Source organism: Theropithecus gelada, chromosome 9, assembly GCF_003255815.1.
Source record: "Theropithecus gelada isolate Dixy chromosome 9, Tgel_1.0, whole genome shotgun sequence".
Taxonomy (NCBI): domain Eukaryota; kingdom Metazoa; phylum Chordata; class Mammalia; order Primates; family Cercopithecidae; genus Theropithecus; species Theropithecus gelada.
Genome location: NC_037677.1, coordinates 107,499,214 through 107,519,808, shown reverse-complemented (window position 1 = coordinate 107,519,808; position 20,595 = coordinate 107,499,214). Strand labels below are relative to the sequence as shown.

Here is a 20,595-nt window from a genome sequence, read left to right as displayed (position 1 = left end):
ATGCACCCGAAGCATGAGAATCCATGATTTCTCTTGAGTCCCTTGCTGAATGCCAGAGTCCAGCTAGGACTAGACCTGGAAAATTCACAAGATAATGTAATTGAAATATCGTAATCTCTCCAAGTAGCCCCAGCAAAACTACTCAGGGGATCTGGATTCTAGTCTTGGTCCTATACCAATAAGCTGTGTTGCCTCAAACAAGTCATGTCTCTTCTCTGGGCCTGTTTTCTCACTTATAAAAGCAGAGACTTGGAGGTCTCTTGGGCCATCCTTCTCTAACATGCTTGGAATTTCACTCAGGATAGGCACCCTTGTAGGATCGTCATGGTGGGAAAAGAGAACGGGGAGTCTACAGGGTTGAGCCCAGATGTCCAACCACTGCCTAAGAGGGTAGTTAACAGTTGCTGTTGCCAGGTTCGGTGGTTCATGCCTGTAATCCCAACATTTTGGGAGGCTGAGGTAGGCAGATTGCTTGAGCCCAGCAGTTTGAAACTAGCCTGGGCAACATGGTGAAACCCTATCGCTACAAAAAAATTAGCCAGATGTGGTGGCACATGTCTGTAGTCCCAGCTACTAGGGAGGCTGAGGCAGGAGGATGGCTTGGGTCCAGGAAATAGAGGCCATAGCAAGCTGAGATCGTGCGTCACTGCCCTCCATTCTGGGTGACAGAGTGAGAGCCTGTCTCGAATAAACAAACAAAGAAAAGCAAACAAGGTTAGTATCCAAGTGCCCTGACCTAGTAAGGCATTATGAGGAGTGAACCCAGTGTCTAGGCTGTGGCAGAGTCAGGCAGGGGCAGCCTGGAGTTGATCCCTGGGGATAGGTATGATACAGGGAGCAGGTCTGAGTGGCAGTGGTCCAGCTCGGTGGACTGGCTCAGAATCAGGCTCTAGGGCCCACAGAGATATTAGAGAGCAAATGGGAACACCCGGGCTTGGGTGAACAACTGCAACTCGAGGGAAGGGGGTGTCCCTGGCTGGGTATCTGCATTGCACAACTCCAGGGGGTGCTATCCTATAGGATACAATGTGGACGCCCTCTCTAGAGTTGTGCCACGTAGAACAACAAGCTAGGACTAGGCACCAGGGGTACCCCCAAGCATCCTGGATCCTGAACTTAGGGCAACAGAACCAGTCTAAGCCCATTCACTGCTTTGACCATCTGGGACATAGATAGCAGTTGCAGAAAAGGAGGTTTCCCTACCCCTCCTGGTTGGAAACTGGAGGCCTGAGCTTGGTCCAGGGATGACTACAGGAGGTGGGGGTGGGGTGCAGACAGCAACAGGTTCAGCAGGAACTTTCCTCAGACCTGCAATCTGCTCCCAGGAATTGCAGGCGGCCCCCTCACTTTGCCCTCTGGGTCCAGGCTGCCCAGCCCCTCCCTGTTGACTCAGGAGCACTGCCAACAAAAGGGAAGGGCCCAGAGAAGGTTCCGGGCCATTCAAAGGACTGGCCAACCGGTCCCAGAAGACTGGCATTGTTTTGCTAGAATAAACGGTTGAGAAACAACTTAAGAACTCCTGAAATTTGGAGGGCTGCTGTCCAGATTGCAAAAACAAACAAGATTTGGTGATCTGCAGCACACCAAGTGCTTCCACCAGCAATTATCTTAACCCTGAAACAACCCTGGGAGGCGATTCACATTCTTTTTTGTTTTTTGAGACGGAAGTCTTGCTCTGTCACCCAGGCTGGAGTGCGGTGGCGCGATCCCGGCTCACTGCAACCCCCGCCTACTGGGTTCAAGCCCTTCTCCTGCCTCAGCCTCCTGAGTAGCTGGGACTACAGGTGCACACCACCACGCCCGGCTAATGTTTGTATTTTTAGTAGAGATGGGTTTTCACCGTGCTGGCCAGGATGGTCTCAATCTCCTGACTTCATGATCCACCCACCTCGGCCTCCCAAAGTGCTGGGAGCCACCGCACCCAGAGCGATTAATATTCTTATCTTCTTTTACACCCAAGGAAGCGGGCCTTAGGAAGTCATGGGCTAACAGGGGCAGGGCCAGGCCTCTGCTTGGGCCTGCTATTTCCACTGCAGCACTGACCACCAGATATTCATCTTCACAGGGGATGGAACTGCCAGAAATGGCCTAACCCTGGTGCGGGACACTGGGTAGCAAAGCTAGGAGTTTATAAGAGGCCAAGAAATGTTCATATCTGAGCCTCCAAAAGGCCAGCAGCCCCCACCTAGTCAGACTCATCCTCCAAGGATCACCCCTGAGAATCTGTTCCTCTCTGGTAGCCTAACTGGAGCCCTAAGAAAACCTGTTTTGTCCTTTCTGTTCAACCCTTGAAAATAATTCATAATTCAAAGGGACCAAATGTCAGCCTTTCTGCTTGGTGAGCCTTCCCCAGCCAAATGCCAGGGACCCCTGCATGACACAGAGTCACTCACTCACAGCTTTCAAATTCTCTTTATTAAAAATCTTTTCTCTTTTGTAAAAACAAACACTTTGCAGTCAGTTATACAGATCAGGAAAAGTCGTGACAATTTATAGGACACTCAACGAATTTCAATACTTTACAAGTTCAAACTTAAATTAACTTAGTGTTTTTGTTTTTCTCATAAATTCAAAAAACAAACTCTGGTCCAGTTCAAGTATAATCTAATTATCTAACAGGTCACAGCCTCAGACTGTCCAAGAATGGGAAACCCTGATACTAATGGCTGCTGCTCACACCATCAAATTTTCCAAATTCTTTGGGGATACTGTATAGATAGATGCTATTTTGGGTGTTAACAATGAAAAGAAAATTATACAGGCCTTTTGTTATATTAACCTGGGGTAAATATGAATCTGTTGCTCAAGGTAGCAATTGCTCTTCAGCATCCTTTTCTGGGAGACACTTTGAAATGGCTGACAAAACACTGAAAAAAAGCTTTTAAAAACAAATCAATATTTTCCTGGTTGCCTTTAATACTGCATTGTGTGTGGCACACGTAGGAATAAAAAGTGCAAATCATAGGGTCAGTGAAGGACCATGCCAATGGAATTGTATAAAAATAAATAAAAATAAATACATATGTACACAAGTATAGACTCTTAAACTGAAGGTTCTGATTGAATGCAGATAGTGCCTTATCTCTTTCCCTCCCAGGGGCCCTCCCTAGCTTTCCAATATGAAGGCCAGTCTATCACATGGGAGCCATAACACTACACGACCATCTGGATTTCCGGAAATGCTGCTGGGGATGGGGGGTGGGGGAAGGCAGGGGTGGAGCAGAATGAGCTGGTGAAGTCTGCTCCCACTTTGCTAGGGGATAAAGTGTCCAGTCTCTCTGATAATGTACAGTTCTAGCCTCCGATAAAAATTGTATGCTATTTCCAGCAAAGTTCAGCAAGAAGGCCAAAGAACTGCCCCCAGAATTCCCTTCAGTGGCAAGAAAGACACACAAGATCAAAGGTTTTCTGAGAAATGGAGGAGGCAGAGCTGGTGTCCAGAATGCCAGGTTCAAACCTGTGGAGTTCTAGGGGAACAATCTGGGCTGAGCCACGATCTTCAGACTTTATTTGAGATACCAACTTTTCAGCAGCCCCCATACGGTCTTCTCAAAAGATAAAATTACAACAAATTTACTTTAAAGATCTTAGCTGGCTTTTATTTTTGATTCTAGAATTGGGCAACATGTCATTCTATAAAATAGAATGAGTGTTCCCAGGAGCTGAGCGGAGGAGGTTGGCTTTATAGACAGAAAAGGGCTGAGGAAAGCAGACACAAAGAACAAAAACCAGACTGGTCATCTCAAAGTTGCTTTCCTTATAAAGGTTAAAACCAAGGACACTTCATCATGCTGGTTAAAACTGGCCTGTTTGGGGATTTGGCTATTCTCTTTCTCTCTCTCTCTCTCCTGATTTCTTGGAAGACAGAACTTTAACATGAGTGACTCCCTTTTGTTTTGGTCTGTTGGGCCTAGTGCAGGAGCTCAGTTCAAACCAACAGCCTCCTATAAATTTTATTTAATAGTCTGATGATGATGATGAGTTCAGGTTTCTTGCTTCTTCCAACCTCTCCGCATCACACCTGTTCAAGCTGGTCTGCTTTCACCTGGTGCTTGCCTTAACTGTTCTCTCTCACCAGCTCCCATGAGTATGTCCCTTGCCAATGACTGCATGCTTTCAGGTTTACACTGATCATTTTATGTTCTTCATTTGTTCCCTTTGTGTGCCTCAGTTACCTGATATAAAATGTCAGCCTTGAACTAATCTCTCTGCCCTTCCTCTATTAGTACAGAGGACAGAATGTGCAGTATGATCTCACATGCCATAAAAAGGAAAATGAAAACAAAACAAAACAAAACCCTACACAGTCCCTTCTCAGTCTGCCTGCCCAAGGTCAGGAATGAAACAACAGGAACTGCCTAGGGGAGAGTGACCTGTCTTCCTTGTTTTATTTTTCCTGGGCTAAGCTATGATGAAGGGTGCTTTCAGGAGAGTATCTCAGCTCAGGAAAACAGCTCCACGCCCCACTTCTTACCTGCCCGAGGGCCTCTCTATGGCTGTGGCCGAGCCTCATTTCCCCCAGCACCTTTATCCCATACCCTTTCAATGGAATATCAGACTACAGACCCCACAGCCTCAAGGTACCTACCCTCCAGTACCAGAAAGAGCAGTGGGAATCAGGACTTTTCATAACATTTTGGTATCAAAGTCTGCACAGGCAGTCAAACCCAAGGAGCCCTCAACTATCTGCCCAGCTGGAAAGGGTCCACCTACAGACACCCAGCAAACTTCAATGCCACTCTTTGGCTCTGCAGCCTTCTCTTTCCTTAGCTTTTCCCCCAACTGGGGGGCCATTTAAAAACCATCCCATTGAGAGGAGGTTGTACCCCAGAGTGCAGGCACCACGGCTGAGTGAAGGACAGATGATGTTTCCTTGACTTAAATAAGCTCATTTAACCCCCAAAACAACTCTGTTTTCCACAGCCTGGAACTGTGTCTCAAGCCAATGCTACACATTGCAGAAAGGCCAGCATTCCACCTAAACCCACGCCAACTGCTGCTTTAGCTGGAGGAAGATGCTTCTGTTTTTATTTTTAATTATAGTGAATTTGTACCAAATTCATTGTCCAGAATAGAACAAACCCTGACATCTCCTGAAATCAAGAGGAGGGAAGTAAGTTTGGAGGAAACTTATCAGAGCTTCCACAATGAAGGGCTCTTTTCATCTTCTCTAAAATTCATTTTATTTTACTTTAAGGCATAAGTCTGGCAGACTTCTAGAAGAACTGACAGGATGAAAGAGTTATTAAAAACAGGGGCTTTTCAAAAGGGTGGCCCAGCTGGAGGAAGAGGTTAATGAAGTCCCTCCCAGCTCTGCCAACAGATTGTCCGTGATGTCCCCTCACCGGGACTGCAGACCCGACTCAGCTCCCCAACGCAGGGGATACACGGGACACCAGACAGAGATACTGCTGTAGACTCACTGCAGGGGTTCGCCGGACCCAGGAGTTTCCATTAAACCTTTTCCTTGCGTGACTCAGCCAGGCCTGACGTATTAGATCCTATCAAGAATTTAAACACCGTGAAAATCCCTGAGAAGTTGGGTTTTGTGAAAAGGAAATGATTCTTGGCACATAAGGAGAGAGGGAGAGAGAGAACAAGAGGAAAAGAGAGAAAAACAAATTGAAAGATGGTTTGAGAGAAACAAGAGTCAACAGGGAGAGAGTTGGTGACCCTCAGTGGGCTGGACACACCTGGGTGACTTGGCTCCTGGAGACATTTCATGGGCATTTCACTGAGTCTCTGGGAACAAACGCAAGCAATGTGCCCTGCTTGGATTTCCTTCCTCTCAGGCTTTAGTCCTGTCCCCAGAATCAGGAAGGCCCCGCTTCCGCAAGCTCTCCTTTCCAACCTTGCAGCAGCAGTAGAAGCAGAAGCATCAGAGCTTTTTCCTTTCGAATCGCGGCACGATTCCACTGTCCTCCGGCCTCGGGCTACCTGCCCCCTCCGTCTCCTTGAGGCCCTCCTCGGCCAGCTGGGACAAATATTTCTGTGGAAAGAAGAGGGGAAGTGGAGGAAGGGACACATTAGTAGGGACCTAGAAGGAGAGGAGAGGAGGGGACATGCCTCGATCATCCCTCTCCTGGCATCTGTGCCCAGCTGTGGGGTTTACCCTCTTCCTGGTTCATAGATCCCCCCTAGGGCTACAGAACTTATGCTAAGTACCTCATTATGTTAGCTTACAAGTAATACATGTCTCCTGTAGAAAAAGTAGAAAGTACAGGCTGGGTGTGGGTGTCTCACACCTGTAATCCCAGCAATTTGGGAGGCCGAGGCGGGTGGATCACCTGAGGTCGGGAGTTGAGACCAGCCTGACCAACATGGAGAAACCCCATCTCTACTAAAAATACAAAAAATTAGCTGGGTGTGGTGGTGCATGCCTGTAATCCCAGCTACTCAGGAGGCTGAGGCAGGAGAATCGCTTGAACCTGGGAAGCAGAGGTTGCTGTGAACCGAGATCACGCCATTGCACTCCAGCCTGGGTAACTAGAGCGAAACTCTGTCTAAAAAAAAAAAAAAGAAAAAAAAAAAAGAAACAAAGAAGAAAGAAAGAGAAAGAGAGTAGAAAGTAGAGCTATAATAGCAAACACTTCCAAAGCCCTTATCTAGTGTGAAGTGCTGTTCTAACTGCTTGACTTAAATAAGCTCATTTAACTCCCAAAACAACTCTGTTTTCCAGAAACAACCCAAGCTCTAGGCAACATATCTATGCCTAAAAGGCAGAGGGAGGGAAGCTGGAAGGCAGGGTAAATGAGCGCTGGCCTATGGCAGCTGTGCAAAACAGCACCACGGCCTGACATTTGAGACTCTTAACAACCTGTTTCCTGTCAGGGCAGGCTAGTGGGTGGGGAGCCTTGGAGGTCTTTTGGCAGATTTGAAAATGGGCCTGTCTGTTCCATCGCTGAGGGCTGCCTCTGCATGAACCCAGAACACTCACTGCTGTGACTGGCCTCGGACCAACACTGTGAGCCAGGTCGGGCCTTTCTTGGGCTATCTGGAGTCAACACAATGAGGCAGACTAGGACAGGTTTGAGGCCCCAGCTGGGGTTCTCTGACAGGGCAGCAAGGAAAAGGCAAAGAGCACTGGATTAGGAGACCGAAGGGTGCAGACCAGTACGGTGGTTAAGTGTGTGCACTTTGAAGTCAGATGACCTGGGTTCAAATCCTAGCCCTCAGCAGGCAAGTTATCAAATATCTCTGACATCTGTGAAGGGAGGGAAATAACAGTAACTACCGCATAAGGTTGCTGTGAAGTTGAAGAGAGGCAACACAAGGCGTTCAGCGCAGCGTTTGACACAGAATAAACACTCAGTCATGTGGGCTTTTCTTATTAGCACAGCACCAGCCATATGAGTTGGAGAAAGCCACTCCTCTTCTCCCAGCCTCAGACTACTAATCTGCTAAATGGGAGGAACAGTTGTCCTCACCCTCCCTTCTGGGATGGTTTGAGGGTCAGATGACAGGGTGTGTGTGAGATGACCAGGTCTGCCTGCTCTCTCCATAGAAGAGACTGCAGTTGGCTTCCAGAAATGGGTGCAGCCTGACTGGGAGAAGAGCAAATGGTGGGTGGCAGCAGGCAAAGCTGCTGATGGAGGGCCTGGGTTCTCCTCTGCCTTGGCTCAGGGAGGGTAAACCATGTGCTGAGGAAGGCAAGTGAATGAGTGTCCAGTACATGGACACGTTCTGCTCCAGGGCCTGGAGCCAAGCAGGTATCTAGTTTTCCTATCGAGCGCTGGCTCCACCTGTTGTTCTGAATCACTCTGGGTGGGTTCTTGCAGAGCCGTGACCAGCCGTGGGGCACAGCACAGGCTGCTCAGAGAGAACAGAGGCTCCTTCAACCTGCTTCCTGCCTTTAGGAGCAATCTCTGGTCCTCAACTCAAGGCCCCTCAGTTGTGTTAAGTTTAAAAGTTGCCTGATTCAAGTGTCAGTCATCACCTGCTGCTTGGGGTGGGGGAGACTGTGTGGACGGAGGCATTCTGTCAAAGCCACTGACAGAAATCCTACCTGGGAAGCCTGTGGTGGAAACTCCCAGCTCCCCAGCCGGTGCACCAGGTAAAGCTGCACTGCTGCTGGCTGGCACGAGGGGCTTAGCCAGTGTCTACCCCAATGTACCCCAAGGCCACAAGAATGGCTCTGGCCTGCTGCGGGGAGGGGAATCTGCCTGGGGGTGTGGCCCAGAGGCTCAGAACACAGTGCAGTCCACTGCCCTGGGAAACATACATGAATTAGAATTAGAGGCCCTGGCAAGTCTGAACTCTTCCTGACTTCCAAGGTGACCTTGAACTGTGTGGCCCCCTGAAGGGCTGCACAATACCACTGCAAATGCTGGATGAGAGAAAAGGTTCTCACGCCAACATAGCAGAGCCTGACATAAGGATGGTCTACAATACAGACTCTCAGGCCCAGCCCTAGAGAAAACAAGTGTAGGGTGAGATCCAGGAAGCTGCATTTCTTTTTTTTTTTTTTTTTTTTTTTTGAGACAGAGTCTCACTCTGTTGCCCAGGTTGGAGTGCAGTGGTGCGATCTCAGCTTACTGCAAGCTCCACCTCCCAGGTTCAAGTGATTCTTCTGCCTCAGCCTCCTGAGTAGCCTGGATTACAGGCACGCGCCACCACGCCCAGCTAATTTTTGTATTTTTAGTAGAGACGGGGTTTCACAATGTTGGTCAGGCTGGTCTCAAACTCCTGACCTCGTGATTCACCCACCTCGGCCTCCCAAAGTGCTGGGATTACAGGCGTGAGCCACTGTGCCTGGCCCAGAAAGCTGTATTTCAAAAAGATGCCAGCTGGTACAAAGACAAAGGTTTGGGAAAATCAGGACCAGATGATTTACAAGACCCCTTCCATCCTTGCCATTGTGTAGGTTTCATCTTGTCGGGAAAAGGGATGATTATGTCTTCAAGCTAGATGACTTCCCTCAGCTGGCTTTGTGGGACCCAGTCTGACCCTCCTGCTCTGGCCAAGTCAGGCCTTTCTTGCCTTGCCCCTGGAGAGGCCTAGCCCTGGGCCACAGGCCCTGTGGCTGCCTCAGCACAGAGCAGCTGCTCTCCAGACGGAAATCAAAAGGCTTAAATGACCTGAGTTTGGGCATAGCCTATGAGAGTCCTCTGCAGATGGTGACCCAGGCCATGACATTCTGGGTCTCAGTTTCCAAGACAAGTATAGTAGAGTGAAAAGACTAAAGTGATTCTGAATCAGGCGATTTGATCCTAGGCCCAGTAACTCACTATCTGCGTGGCCTTGGACAAATTACATAGCTTCTCTGGGCCTCAATTTTCTCAATCATTAAACAAGAAAGTTGGCCCATATCTGAGTTTTTGTTGTTGTTTTGTTGTTGTTGTTGTTGTTGTTGTTTTAACTAGGCATGCACATTTGAATCTTTTGGAGAACTTTCTTAAATTACATCTTCCTGCAACCTGCCTTCCACCTCCAAATTTTACTAAATATCTAACTTAGTACCTGTATTTTAGAAATACTGTTCAGATGAGTCTGGATCATGTCCCTGGTTAAGAACGGCTAAATCAGTCACTTTTAAACAATTTAATGATAATAGTAATGCCTAGCCTGGGATTTGGGCACAGCCACTGTGAGGACTCCTTGAGTCAAAGCCTTGTAGTTCAAATAACTAGTGTGATTCCTTGTAGTAAAAACAGCAGGTGTCTTGAGATACTTACCCCTGGCCATCTGATATACCATGTCTTCTGTTAAGCTATCAAAACCTAGCCCATGCCAGAAGTTAATCATGAAAACCACATTCTAATATATTACATATTAATTAGGTGTATATTATAGAATATATTACCATATTTCATTGATCTTAAGACACATTTTTTTCACACATTAATATCTCTGAAATAAAAATGCATTTTACAGTTGGTGGAGTCTCATCACTTGATTTGCAACATTTTTTTTTCTAGTTGGTACGAAAAAATAATGGTGCCTTACAAATGATGGCACCTTAGACTGGGTGAAATACGGTGTATACAGTATTTTTTATATGTCGTCTTTTAACATACTATACCATTTATTTTATTTATTGCTTGTCACCTACATTAGGATGAAAACTCCATGAGAACAGGGATTTTGTCCACTTTACTGTTGTTGTTACAGTATCCCCAGTCCCTAGAATAGTGTCTGGTACCTAGCATGCCTGTGGTAAGTATTTGCTGTATGGATGAACAGCTAAAAAGAACAAAGCAGTGGTTTTTTATTCTAGGAAGCAGGGATACCTGCATAGGGGAACAGAAACAGAGAAAAACTGGAACATTCGAGTCTTGTGGGAAGGGGTCAGCCCCAGTCACAGGCCGGAGGAACACTGGCCTAACTTGAGTTACTCACAGTATAGAGGGAGAGGCGGATATTGCCAAAGCCAATCCAAACAGGATGTTTTAAGTACTAAAGTAGAGACATGTGCTAGGAGCAACATGGGAGGTAGCCACCATGTGGAGAGCAGCCTGATGGAATCAAGTCTATGGGAAGATCAGGAGTTCTCCGAGTAGTGGAAGGAGACAGACACAGAAGCAGGAAACAGCTTGGTGTGCTTGGGGAATGGTAAGTAACCTGTGGCCTGGAGTAGGCCTTGCAGGTGGGAGCTAGACTCAGAGGCAAGCAAGGCCGAGGACCCCAGACACCTGGCCTGGTTATGGAGACTGAGGAGCCCCTGGCATGCTGGGCAAGGAGGGTGGATGGTTACCTGTAAGTTCCTGTAGTGGACAGCACTGCGGCAGTGGCTCATCTTTGCTGTCTCCTCACTCGTGTAGAACAGCCCACACAGCTTGCAATAAAAGCCAGTCCTGGGAACCACGAACTCCACCCCTGGGGAAGGATGGGGGATAGACAGACAGGGTTAGGATGGCGTGGGAGGCAGGCCCCTGTGTCCTGGCAGCCATCAGGTAGAAATGGGAGCCACGAGCTCCACCCAACACTTGCTGTTGACCTTGGCTGTTAACAAGCTTCTCCAAGCCTCAGTTTCCTCATTTGCAGAACAGTCACAAAGAGACTCACACCCACTCCATTCACAGGTGGTTGTGAATATAAGGGATGGACTTGGCAGTGTCGTAAGCACTTAGCCATTCCACGGCCTGCCACTGGCCTGTTCTCCTACTATCAGCCTCCTTCCAAGAACAAAAAAGATGATTTCTGGTATTTCTGATATTTCACTTGTTGGATTTCATTCTCCACACTGTACCTCTCTCTGCAGCTGCTGTGACCAGGACTCTCGAAGAATTCTCTCATTTTTGTTTATTTTAGAATTATGTTCTTTACAGAAAAAAAGTAAATAAACAGAAGGAAAAAATCACCCAGAGTCACTCCAATCCAAATATTTTCCTCCACATGATTAACCTATATGTAGGCCTCTTTTTGTGGGACCGTTTTAGTCATACCCTAATTACAATTCTCTGTCCTCTTTTTTTCATGCAATTGTATATCATTAACACTTTCCCACTTCCTCCAGTCTTTATATCTGAACCATCAATTAGCATTTCATTTGTGATTTATTAAATATAGGTCCCAGAATTCTGGGAGGCCTTTTGATTCCAAGCAAAGGAAAAAAATGGCACCACCACCACAGAAGGGTGACAATGTCACAGCCAGGGGATTCATCCTTGAAGGGATGGTGGCTGCCCCAGCCTCCACGAAGGTGTTCTGCAGATCACAGTTCTCCTCTTGAAGACACAGTCAATCAGCGGAGTGGAAAGAGCCCAGCACTGAGAGGGTTGAGGTCAGATGCTAAGAACTCATGTGACCTGGGGAGAGTTAGCCGAACTGCTCCTGGGACTCAGTTTCCTCACCTGAGAATGGAGGTAGGAACACATGTACTGTTTACCAGGCCCCTGACTGTGCAGTGCCAGCCAAAGGGCAGGGTGTGAGGGCCGGGAGAAGCAGGACCCATCAGGGAACTAAGAAAGAGGGGTGATGCTTGGAACACCCAATCCCACCTGCAGGTTTGGGGGCAAGCCTCTCTTTTCTGCGGCTGGGCAATGGTTTCAGGTCCGGCCATCCTGGGTAGAAGGGGGGAAGGGGCCTGGGAAAGGCAGAGGCAGGGGAACAGCAATTTCTTGCAGGGGTGGGGACAGGAAAGGTCTCCACTTATGACAACCGCTCCAAGGCACAGCGTGGCCGACTGCAAGCCCAGCTGCTTGGGTGGCTTCACTTTCCTCCTCCCACCTCCCAGGACACCCACTGAGCTAAGTGCTTAGGAGACCCTGTCAGAGGCAAGCAGCCTACACTTGTCACTAGAACTTTTTTTCCATTTCAAAATAGCCACTTATCAGTGTGAAGGGCAGCTCTGAGGGAGGGAGATGGGAGGGAAGGAGGGAGCCCAGGAGGCCTGCCCGGACTGACAGTGAGGCTGCAGTCCGGGGCCTGAGGTGTCCTCCTCAGCCTGGCTTTCTCTAACTGCCACGTCGCAGGCTACACGCCATGCCCTCAGCAGTGGCCCCCAGAAGTGAGAGGGCCTCACTCAGTCCCAGGTGCCCGGAGGGAGGTTGAGTGTCCTTCCCTTCCTCTGTGCAAAGGATGGAAAAGTGGCCCCAGCTTGGGCTGTGGGGGCCAGTTCTCCCCTCCACCTCGCAAACAGGTCCTGGCTCCTGGCTGTTGGTGCTGGCAGAGGCGCATTCAGCAAGGTCTGCCTCCTTCCTCTGTTGTTACAAAATAGTTTTCCCTTTGCTGCTGCTCTGCAGGGAGCCGAGACCCCCACAACACAGGAGAGGGGCAGCGGGGATAAAAGGAGGGCTTTGATCAGAGCCATACTCTCAGTCCCATCCCAGCCTCTGAGCCAGCTGGGTGGTACCAAGGAAGAAGCCCTGGGATTTTTATTAAGCCCTCTGTTGAGTCCCCTGAGTCCCTGTCAGAGGGACCCCCAGAAGGGGTACAGCTGCCCTAGGAGCTACCACAGACCCTGAAGCAGGGATTGAGCTGGAGCCAAAGCCCCTGGCAGTATAGCTGGAGTTATCCTCTGTAAGTTCTGGGAGAGATTGCACCTGAACAAAGACTTCTACTGTCAAAAAAACAAAAACAAAAACAAAAACAAAACCCTTGGAAGCCACAGTGTCATGAAGAGAAAATAGAATGTAGAGTCAAACCCAACTCTTACTTATGCTGTGTGACCTCAGGCACACTGTTTACCCTCTCTGAGATTAGTTTCCTCATCTGCGAAATAGGAATAATAATGCTACAAGTGATGTTTAGGGGAAGCACCTATCATTTTGCCTGGTGCTCAGATAATACTGGTTTGGAGACACGTGTTAAATATTTCATCACAGAAGCTGTTAATAACTGCCTAAATGTTGGCCCTCTCACCTGAACCCCAACCTCTCCCCAAGGCCACCTGGGGAACCCGGCTCCACAGTTTGGTGGCAACTTTCTTCCCTGGCCCTGGCTCCGCAGGTTCGGGCAGTACCAGGCAGCCACCAGGCAGAGAAGAGAAGCCTGGGTTGGGAGAAATCCCAACAGCTGCTAACTTGGACCAGAATAACGGGGTTGCTGCAGACACCACAAATCCCACTGCACAACTCAGGACACTTCTGGAATGTGAAGGGGACGTGAAGAGGCAGCATCAAGACACACTGATGTGTTCTGGAGCCACTCAATCCTCCATTTTTTAGCCTCTACTAGGATCATGAAAGCTCCATTTGGCTTCTAATAATAGCTCATGGCACGGGTAATTATAACTCTGTCATCCTAGTAAAGCTGGGATGGATAGAGGAGGGAACTTGCACTTTGCAGGCAAAGCTGTTTGTTTCTACTGATAGCAGGCCTTGGCAGGCTCACACTGGCCAGGGTCATGCAGAGCTGGCCTGGATTTCAAGTGCAGTGTACTTCCCCAGCCATGCCCATCCCCAGTCCCTGAGCAACAGGACTGGCCTCCCTTTCTTCCCAACTGGAAGCCCAGTCTTTGACATCCCTTATTTCAACTCTATGCTTTCCACAGGGACAAAGCCAAAAAATTGTCTCTCACCTCCCTAGAAGTCTCCATGCCAGTAGTGACCAGCCCTGGAGGGTAAAGGGTTATGCAGCCCCAGTGAGAGGAGCCATAATAGGTCTTAAATATTTCATGAGTGAATAATAATAATAGACCACCCTTATTAAGTACCTCCCACTAGAAGCCACTCAGACCTTACCAGTATTTGTTCACTTAATCCTCAAAATAACTCTGCATAGTAGGCTCCTATTACTATGGCTGATTCACAGATGAAGAAATCCAAGCAGAGAGGTTAAATCAGTTGCTCTTTGTCATCCAGCCAGTAAGTAGTAGACAGGGGATTTAAACTCAGGGAATCAGATTCCACACACTGTGTTCGTAGTTTCTGCGCAAAAACTGCCTTTCCTACACTGTGCTGCTGCCTGAACTGGAAGAACCCAGAGAACAGAGTGATCTGAGATCAGAAATCCTGAGTTCTTTTTTTTTTTCTTTTCCTTTTCTTGAGACAGGGTCTAACTCTGCTGCCCAGGCTGGAGTGCAGTGGCACAATAATGGCTCACTGCACCCTGGATCTCCTCCCAGGCTCAAGCAATCCTCCTACCTCAGTCTCCCGAGTAGCTGGGACTGCAGATGTGCACCACCACTCCTGGCTAGTTTTTATTTTATTTTATTTTTTGTAGAGACGGGGTCTCCCTATGTTGCCCAGGCTGAGAAATCCTGAGTTCTAACCTGCATTTGCTAATGTCATCTTGGGTAAGTCTCTGAACTTCAGGTTCCTCACCTGTCAAATGCAGAACCTCATCCCATACTCTTCCTTGGGGGACCAATGAGATAATGAGTCTCAAAGCTAACTGAAGACTAGTAACAAGTACAATCTGTAAAAGCCCCGATCTGAAAACAACCCAAATATTTGTCGACACATGAATAAATAATGTGATGTATCCATATCTGCAATGCAATACTCCTCAACAATAAAAAGAAACAGACTGGCCAGGTACAGTGGCTCACACCTGTAATCCTAGCACTTTGGGAGGCTGAGGCAGGTGGATCACCTGAGGTCAGGAGTTGAAGACCAGCCTGGCCAATATGGTGAAACACCATCTCTACTAAAAAAGACAAAAAAACTAGCCAGGTGTGGTGGCAGGTGCCTGTAATCCCAGCTACTCTGGAGGCTGAGGCAGGAGAATTGCTTGAACCTGGGAGGTGGAGGTTGCAGTGAGCCGAGATCACACCACCGTACTTCAGCCTGGGCAACAAGAACAAAACTTTGTCTCAAAAAAGAAAGAAAGAAAGAAAGAAACAGATTACTGATCCACCCAACAGTACAGATGAATCTCAATGATGTCGAGCAAAAGAAGCCAAACTAGCACATACAATATGATTCCTTTATGTAAAACTCTAGAAAGTGCAAACTAATATTTAGTGACAGAAAGGAGATCCTTTACCTGGGGGTTGCACTGCGGGGAGGGAGGGGTTACATAGGAGACAGGAAATTTGAGATATGATGAACATTGTTCCCAGTCTTGACTGTGGTGATGGTCTCACAGGTATATTTATAGGTGAAAACTGATCAAACTATGCACCTTATGTGCACTTACTATATATCAATTATACCTCAATACAGCCAATTTTAAAAAGGCGAGATACTAGTTTCCTCCTAACTGGTTGGGAAAGATTAAAAACTGATAAAATCCAATGGGAGGTGGATATTGGGAACTCTCACTCAAGGTCACAGTGAAAACTGATACCATCTTTTTGGAGTGCAATTTAGTAGCAATTATGAAAATTTAAAATGCAAATACATACGACCCTACAACCCCCTGGCTAGGACGCTATCCCACAGGAACACTGGCACACACATACCACTGAATAAGCACATCTGAAAGGCAGCAGAGAACAAAGGCTAAGAACATGGCTCTAGAGTCAGATGACTGGGGTTTGAACCTGACTCTGGTTTTTGCCTGTCCTTAGCTGTGTGACTCTCGATCTCAGATTTTGTATCTGTTAAATAAGGATAAAAGCAGTACCTACCTCATAGGTGTTTTGAGAGGGTTAAATGTGATAATACATGCAGATCACTAGGAATGGTGCCTGCATGGGGAATGTTAACAATAAAATCTTAGCTATTAAAACGGGAAAAAGAGCAGACAGCCTACGTGTTCACCAGCAGAGGAAAGATCAGTCATTTACAGCATAGCTTTTACGATGGAATATTTGCAGTGGTTAAAAAGAATGTGTTCTCTATGTACCGACATGAAGAAATCTCTAAGACCCGCTACTAAGTGAACTTGTAGAACATTATGTGTGTAGTGTGATCCTATTTTTGTGAGAGAAAAACTGTGGGCATGACAGTGGTAGGCTACCTCTGGAGACTGGGGGGAGACTGCAGGGAAGAGATCAGACCTTTAATATTGACTTGATATGGTTCTTATTTTTTGAATTTGTTACAATAGTCTTTCACACTTTCTGTAATGAAAAACAGTAATAAAAAGACACAAATGACAAGGTAGCAGAATTTATTCTTAATTTTTGCTAGTGTCAATTAGGTTCCAAGTTCTTGGATGACAAGAGACTTGCGTTATATTTCTTGGTTACCCCAGAGTGTCTAGCACAGTACCATGTTATCCAGTAAGTATCTGCTGACTGGCTGAATGCATGAAGGAGCCTCTCTTCTCCTGTAGGGTGGCCTTTGCAACTGTTTTCTAGAGCTAAAATACTGAGGGTCATCTCAGTTTATTCTAAGGTTAGTATTTCTTTTTCCTTCTTTCTTATGTTTTTGTCTTGGGAGATGCTGTGCAGCAAATTTATCCCTTTAAAAAAAAAAAAAAAAAAGGAAGTTTGCTCTCCAGATCTGACTTAAAAAATGGTACATCTGGAGGGAAGAAATAGTAAGACTTTTTTTTAAAGGAGAAGGGAAAAAAAGAGCAAGGTGGATGGAAAGGATGAGCCTCCACACTGACCAGCCCCTGCCTGCATGATCAGACACGTGGTCATCAGGCATCAGATGACCCGTGCTTCTCATGCTTCTGTGTGACACTTTCCCAGATGACACTTTCGCGAGCTCTCCTTCTGAGCAGCTGCTACTACTGCTTTATCTAATTACTTTCCGACCTTTCAGAGCTAATGCGAGGACTCAAAGATGATATAGGCTGGAGTTGCTGGGTTAATAGTTTTGTCAGAATCTCCCAGGGAATTATATTAAAGTGCCTTCACTCCCTCCCCGAGACTCTGCTTAACTCTCCTCTTTGAAAAGGGATTCACTCCTAGGTGATTCCATCAGTAAACTCCCTCCCCACTTCATTCCCAACACTTCCACCATTGAAAAAATCACTGTCCCAATTACAGTGAGAAAACTAAGACTCAAGAAGGGGTATGACTTATCTAAGGACACACAGTCACCCTTAAGTAGGAAGGACAGAAACCCAGGTCTCTCTGCTCAATACCCTTTCTATGAACTAGGGGGAGTCTGTCCCAAACACAGTCTATTCAGCATCATTGCCTCAAAAGAGTTTGTCCTCTAAGAAGAAAAAAAATGTAGCATTGTTCTGGGAAGGGCTGGAGCAATGAACAATAACAGAAGAGGTTCATTTCTATTGACTTTATGGAGGCTGCTGGGCATTTGCTTTCCTGCCTGAATAAGGGCTAGGCTTAAAGCCTCCATGTCATCAAGAATAAAGCATTCCCCGACAGGAAAGACAAGGCTTCTTAGCTCTGGGTCCCAGGGCAGTGCTATTCAAGGCGTGTGTTCACGGAGTATCTCGTCTACTATAGGAGACTGAAATTGCAAGAAGCTTTACAGCTGCCCCTTGCAAATCTAGGTTATTGCATCATACATTTAAAATAATGATAGGCTGGCCAGGTGAAGTGGCTCACGCCTGTAATCCCGGCACTTTGGGAAGCTGAGGCAGGAGGATCACTTAAGCCCAGGAGTTGAAGACCAGCCTGGGCCACATATGGAGACCCCATCTCTACAAAAAATAAAAATAAAAATAAAAAAATTAGCCGGGCCTGGTGGTGTGCACCTGTGGTCCCAGCTACTTGGGAGGCTGCGGAGGGAGGATCACTTGAGCACAGGAATTTGAGGCTGCAGTGAGCTGAGATCATGCCACTGCACTGCAACCTGGGTGACAGAGCAAGATCTTGTCTCAAAAGGACAAAAAACAATGACAACAACAAAATGACAAAAAGCCCTCTCAAGTTCTTAGAGGTGGCTATGGAACTGTTATTTCCTAGACCTGAATTTCAGTAAGGACTGTGTGTTTTGCTTACCTAGAGGAATGCTAAGTTCACTGAACACATCCTCTGGTTCCCAAGAAGGCAAAGAAAGGGGCTGTTTCAGTTCCACTTCAGTGTACTCTGGTGACCTCACCTCCAGAGATTTCATTTCCACATACCTGGAGTTTTCTGCAAAACATGAACCAAGGCAAAAAGAAAAGAAAAGAAATGAAATACAACACGCCTCAATGAGTCCCTGAAATTCTATCCCTGCATAGTATGATTGGGAATTGTCCGTTGGACTGCTTAATCACATAAGGCTAGGGCAACGGCTGCTAATTAGAACCAAAGCACTGTCATTAGGAGCTTTTTCCACTGCCAAAAGAATGCCACACACAATAAAACTTGGCAAATCTTTGCATTTGGCCCAGGGGGATGGGCTACTGATGGCTTCAGTTGAGAAGATCCACCCCCCATGCCTCCCATCTCAGTATCATTCCATCTCTGCAGGCAGAGGAATTACCGACGGGCAAAAATTGTGCTGACGTCCACCGAGGCTAGCAAAACAGGCAATACCATTCTCTCCCCAAGCTTGTCAAGCTGTTATTAAATATGAACCCCAAACACTGGGTCAGCTAATGAGCCTCTAACACTGGCACATGTTGAGACCTATACTGCAAAATAAAAGGGGTTTGACTGGAGTGAAGTGAAGATTTCACTGCTCCTTTATTCTTGCCTTCTCTAGACAGAGGCTGGGCCTCAGGGTTTCTCTAGCAACAAGAAGGCATTTCACGGCGGGGTTTCCATGGAAACTCAGATCCATGCAGGTAAAAAACAGCTCAGGTCATCTTGACATGGAAAAAATCCCAAGCCTCCCAGTTACCTAATAGTTCATGCCACCCACAGGGCTCTGGGTTGAAATGTTCATTTTTAAGCCTTTCCTCTGTATTTTCTGTCCCCGACTCTCACTTCAAAGCCTGGTGTGCTGCAGGCTTTCTGTAAAGCAAATCCCTAATTATTTTCACAGTGAGAATCTTAAAGGCTACTCTCCCTCCCTTCCCCCAAACCCCTTGATGGATCTGAGGTTCCACTTGGCAGAGAAGACAGGGCTTAGCCTATTTTAAACTCTCTCTTTCATGATGTCACAGTGCCGGGCATAGGCCCAAAACGTCACCTCCAATGGAGTAAGAGAAGATCCTAAAACAAGTCTTGTATCACCGTCAGACCCTAGCAAAAAATGGGTCTGAGGTAGTAAGAAGGGGAACACCTGTACCCTTTAGGGATCCCCTGTTCCTTCCCCTTCCACTCCTTTCTTGCCTCCCCTATTCCTGCCCCCATCACACAAATAACAGCCTGGGTGGCCCTCTGCTGTGCAGGCATGAGGCTCCTCCTGATCTCCTTTTGCTGATAACTCAATCTAATTTTAGTTATCCAAGTCCATCTGGGCTCCTGTAAATGCAGAGAAGTCTGCCCTGAGTTTGCTTGTCAGAAAACATGCAGCCTCCGATCTGACTTCCTTTACACCACTTGCCTAAAATTGCTAACAGTTTAGCCAGGCTTTTAGAGGCTTGCCTCTGTTACTAAATCACTTTCTGCACCCACTTTAATGCTAGTTGAAACCTTACTTATGTTCATTCCAGCCTGCACATGCTCATACTTTATCAGGTGAGCAGGGGTCCAATCAACCCGACCACCCATGAGGAAAGGGGAGGTAGTTACCCGGGGTCAACACTCCTTGGCAAGCTTGGCTTTGGAGGTCGGTTTCGATGGGGGGGCTGGTTTTCTCCTCCAGAGGGCTGCCTTCGCAAGCCCCATCTTCGGGGGTCCCCCTGGTCTTGCAATCATCGAAAAATGGGCTTGGCTGCCGGGCCCTCTCCTCTGCTGGCTTAGGGGAAGACATTTGCTGGACTGTAGGGGCTGGATGAACATCTGAGCTCTCCCCTCCCTTTACCTCCTTCTCGTAGCAATCTGAATCCTCCAGGGAGAGGCCTGTCTCACTTTCAGCTGGCTTCCGCTCAGCATCCAGATTTAGGCCAGGCATTTCCACGTCCATGTCACTGGGACAGCTTGTGGAAGCACAGGGCAGTTCTCTGGGTGACTTGAGGCTGATTTCTGCAGCCCCATTCCTTACGGCCTTGACTCCCTCCTTGGGGAAATCCTGGGCCAGGTCTAGGTCTAAGGTGGTTGTCACACATGAACATGTTTCTGGGCAGATTTTGTCTTTCTGGTCAATGGGCACAATTTCTTCCAGCTCTGGGATGTCTGGTTCCATGATAAAATCTTCTTCTTCCCCAACCTCGTCCACTGTCACCAGCTCCTCCATGTTAGTGGGATACCAGCTCTCCCCCTCTGCCTCACTTCCACTCTCCCAATCTTGTTCCTGTACAAAAATGCAGAAGGAGGTCAGAGGGTGGTTGAGAGCATTCAACCGGAAGGCACAAGACTTGGCCATGAGG

The 20,595-nt window shown here is 47.4% G+C and overlaps 1 protein-coding gene across 1 annotated transcript in view; it reads right to left on the bottom strand.

The window, feature by feature from the left end:
* Nucleotides 1-2,393: 2,393 nt before the first annotated feature.
* Nucleotides 2,394-20,595, bottom strand: part of RBM20 (RNA binding motif protein 20) — a 194,563-nt gene continuing 176,361 nt past the window's right edge. Inside the window, exons 11-14 of the mRNA XM_025397142.1 lie at nucleotides 19,859-20,519; nucleotides 18,194-18,328; nucleotides 10,694-10,815; nucleotides 2,394-5,989 (exon numbers count right to left, since the gene is read on the bottom strand). Coding sequence (XP_025252927.1) covers nucleotides 5,879-5,989; nucleotides 10,694-10,815; nucleotides 18,194-18,328; nucleotides 19,859-20,519 — 1,029 coding nt within the window. The 3' untranslated portion in view covers nucleotides 2,394-5,878. The remainder of the gene's footprint in view (nucleotides 5,990-10,693; nucleotides 10,816-18,193; nucleotides 18,329-19,858; nucleotides 20,520-20,595) is intronic.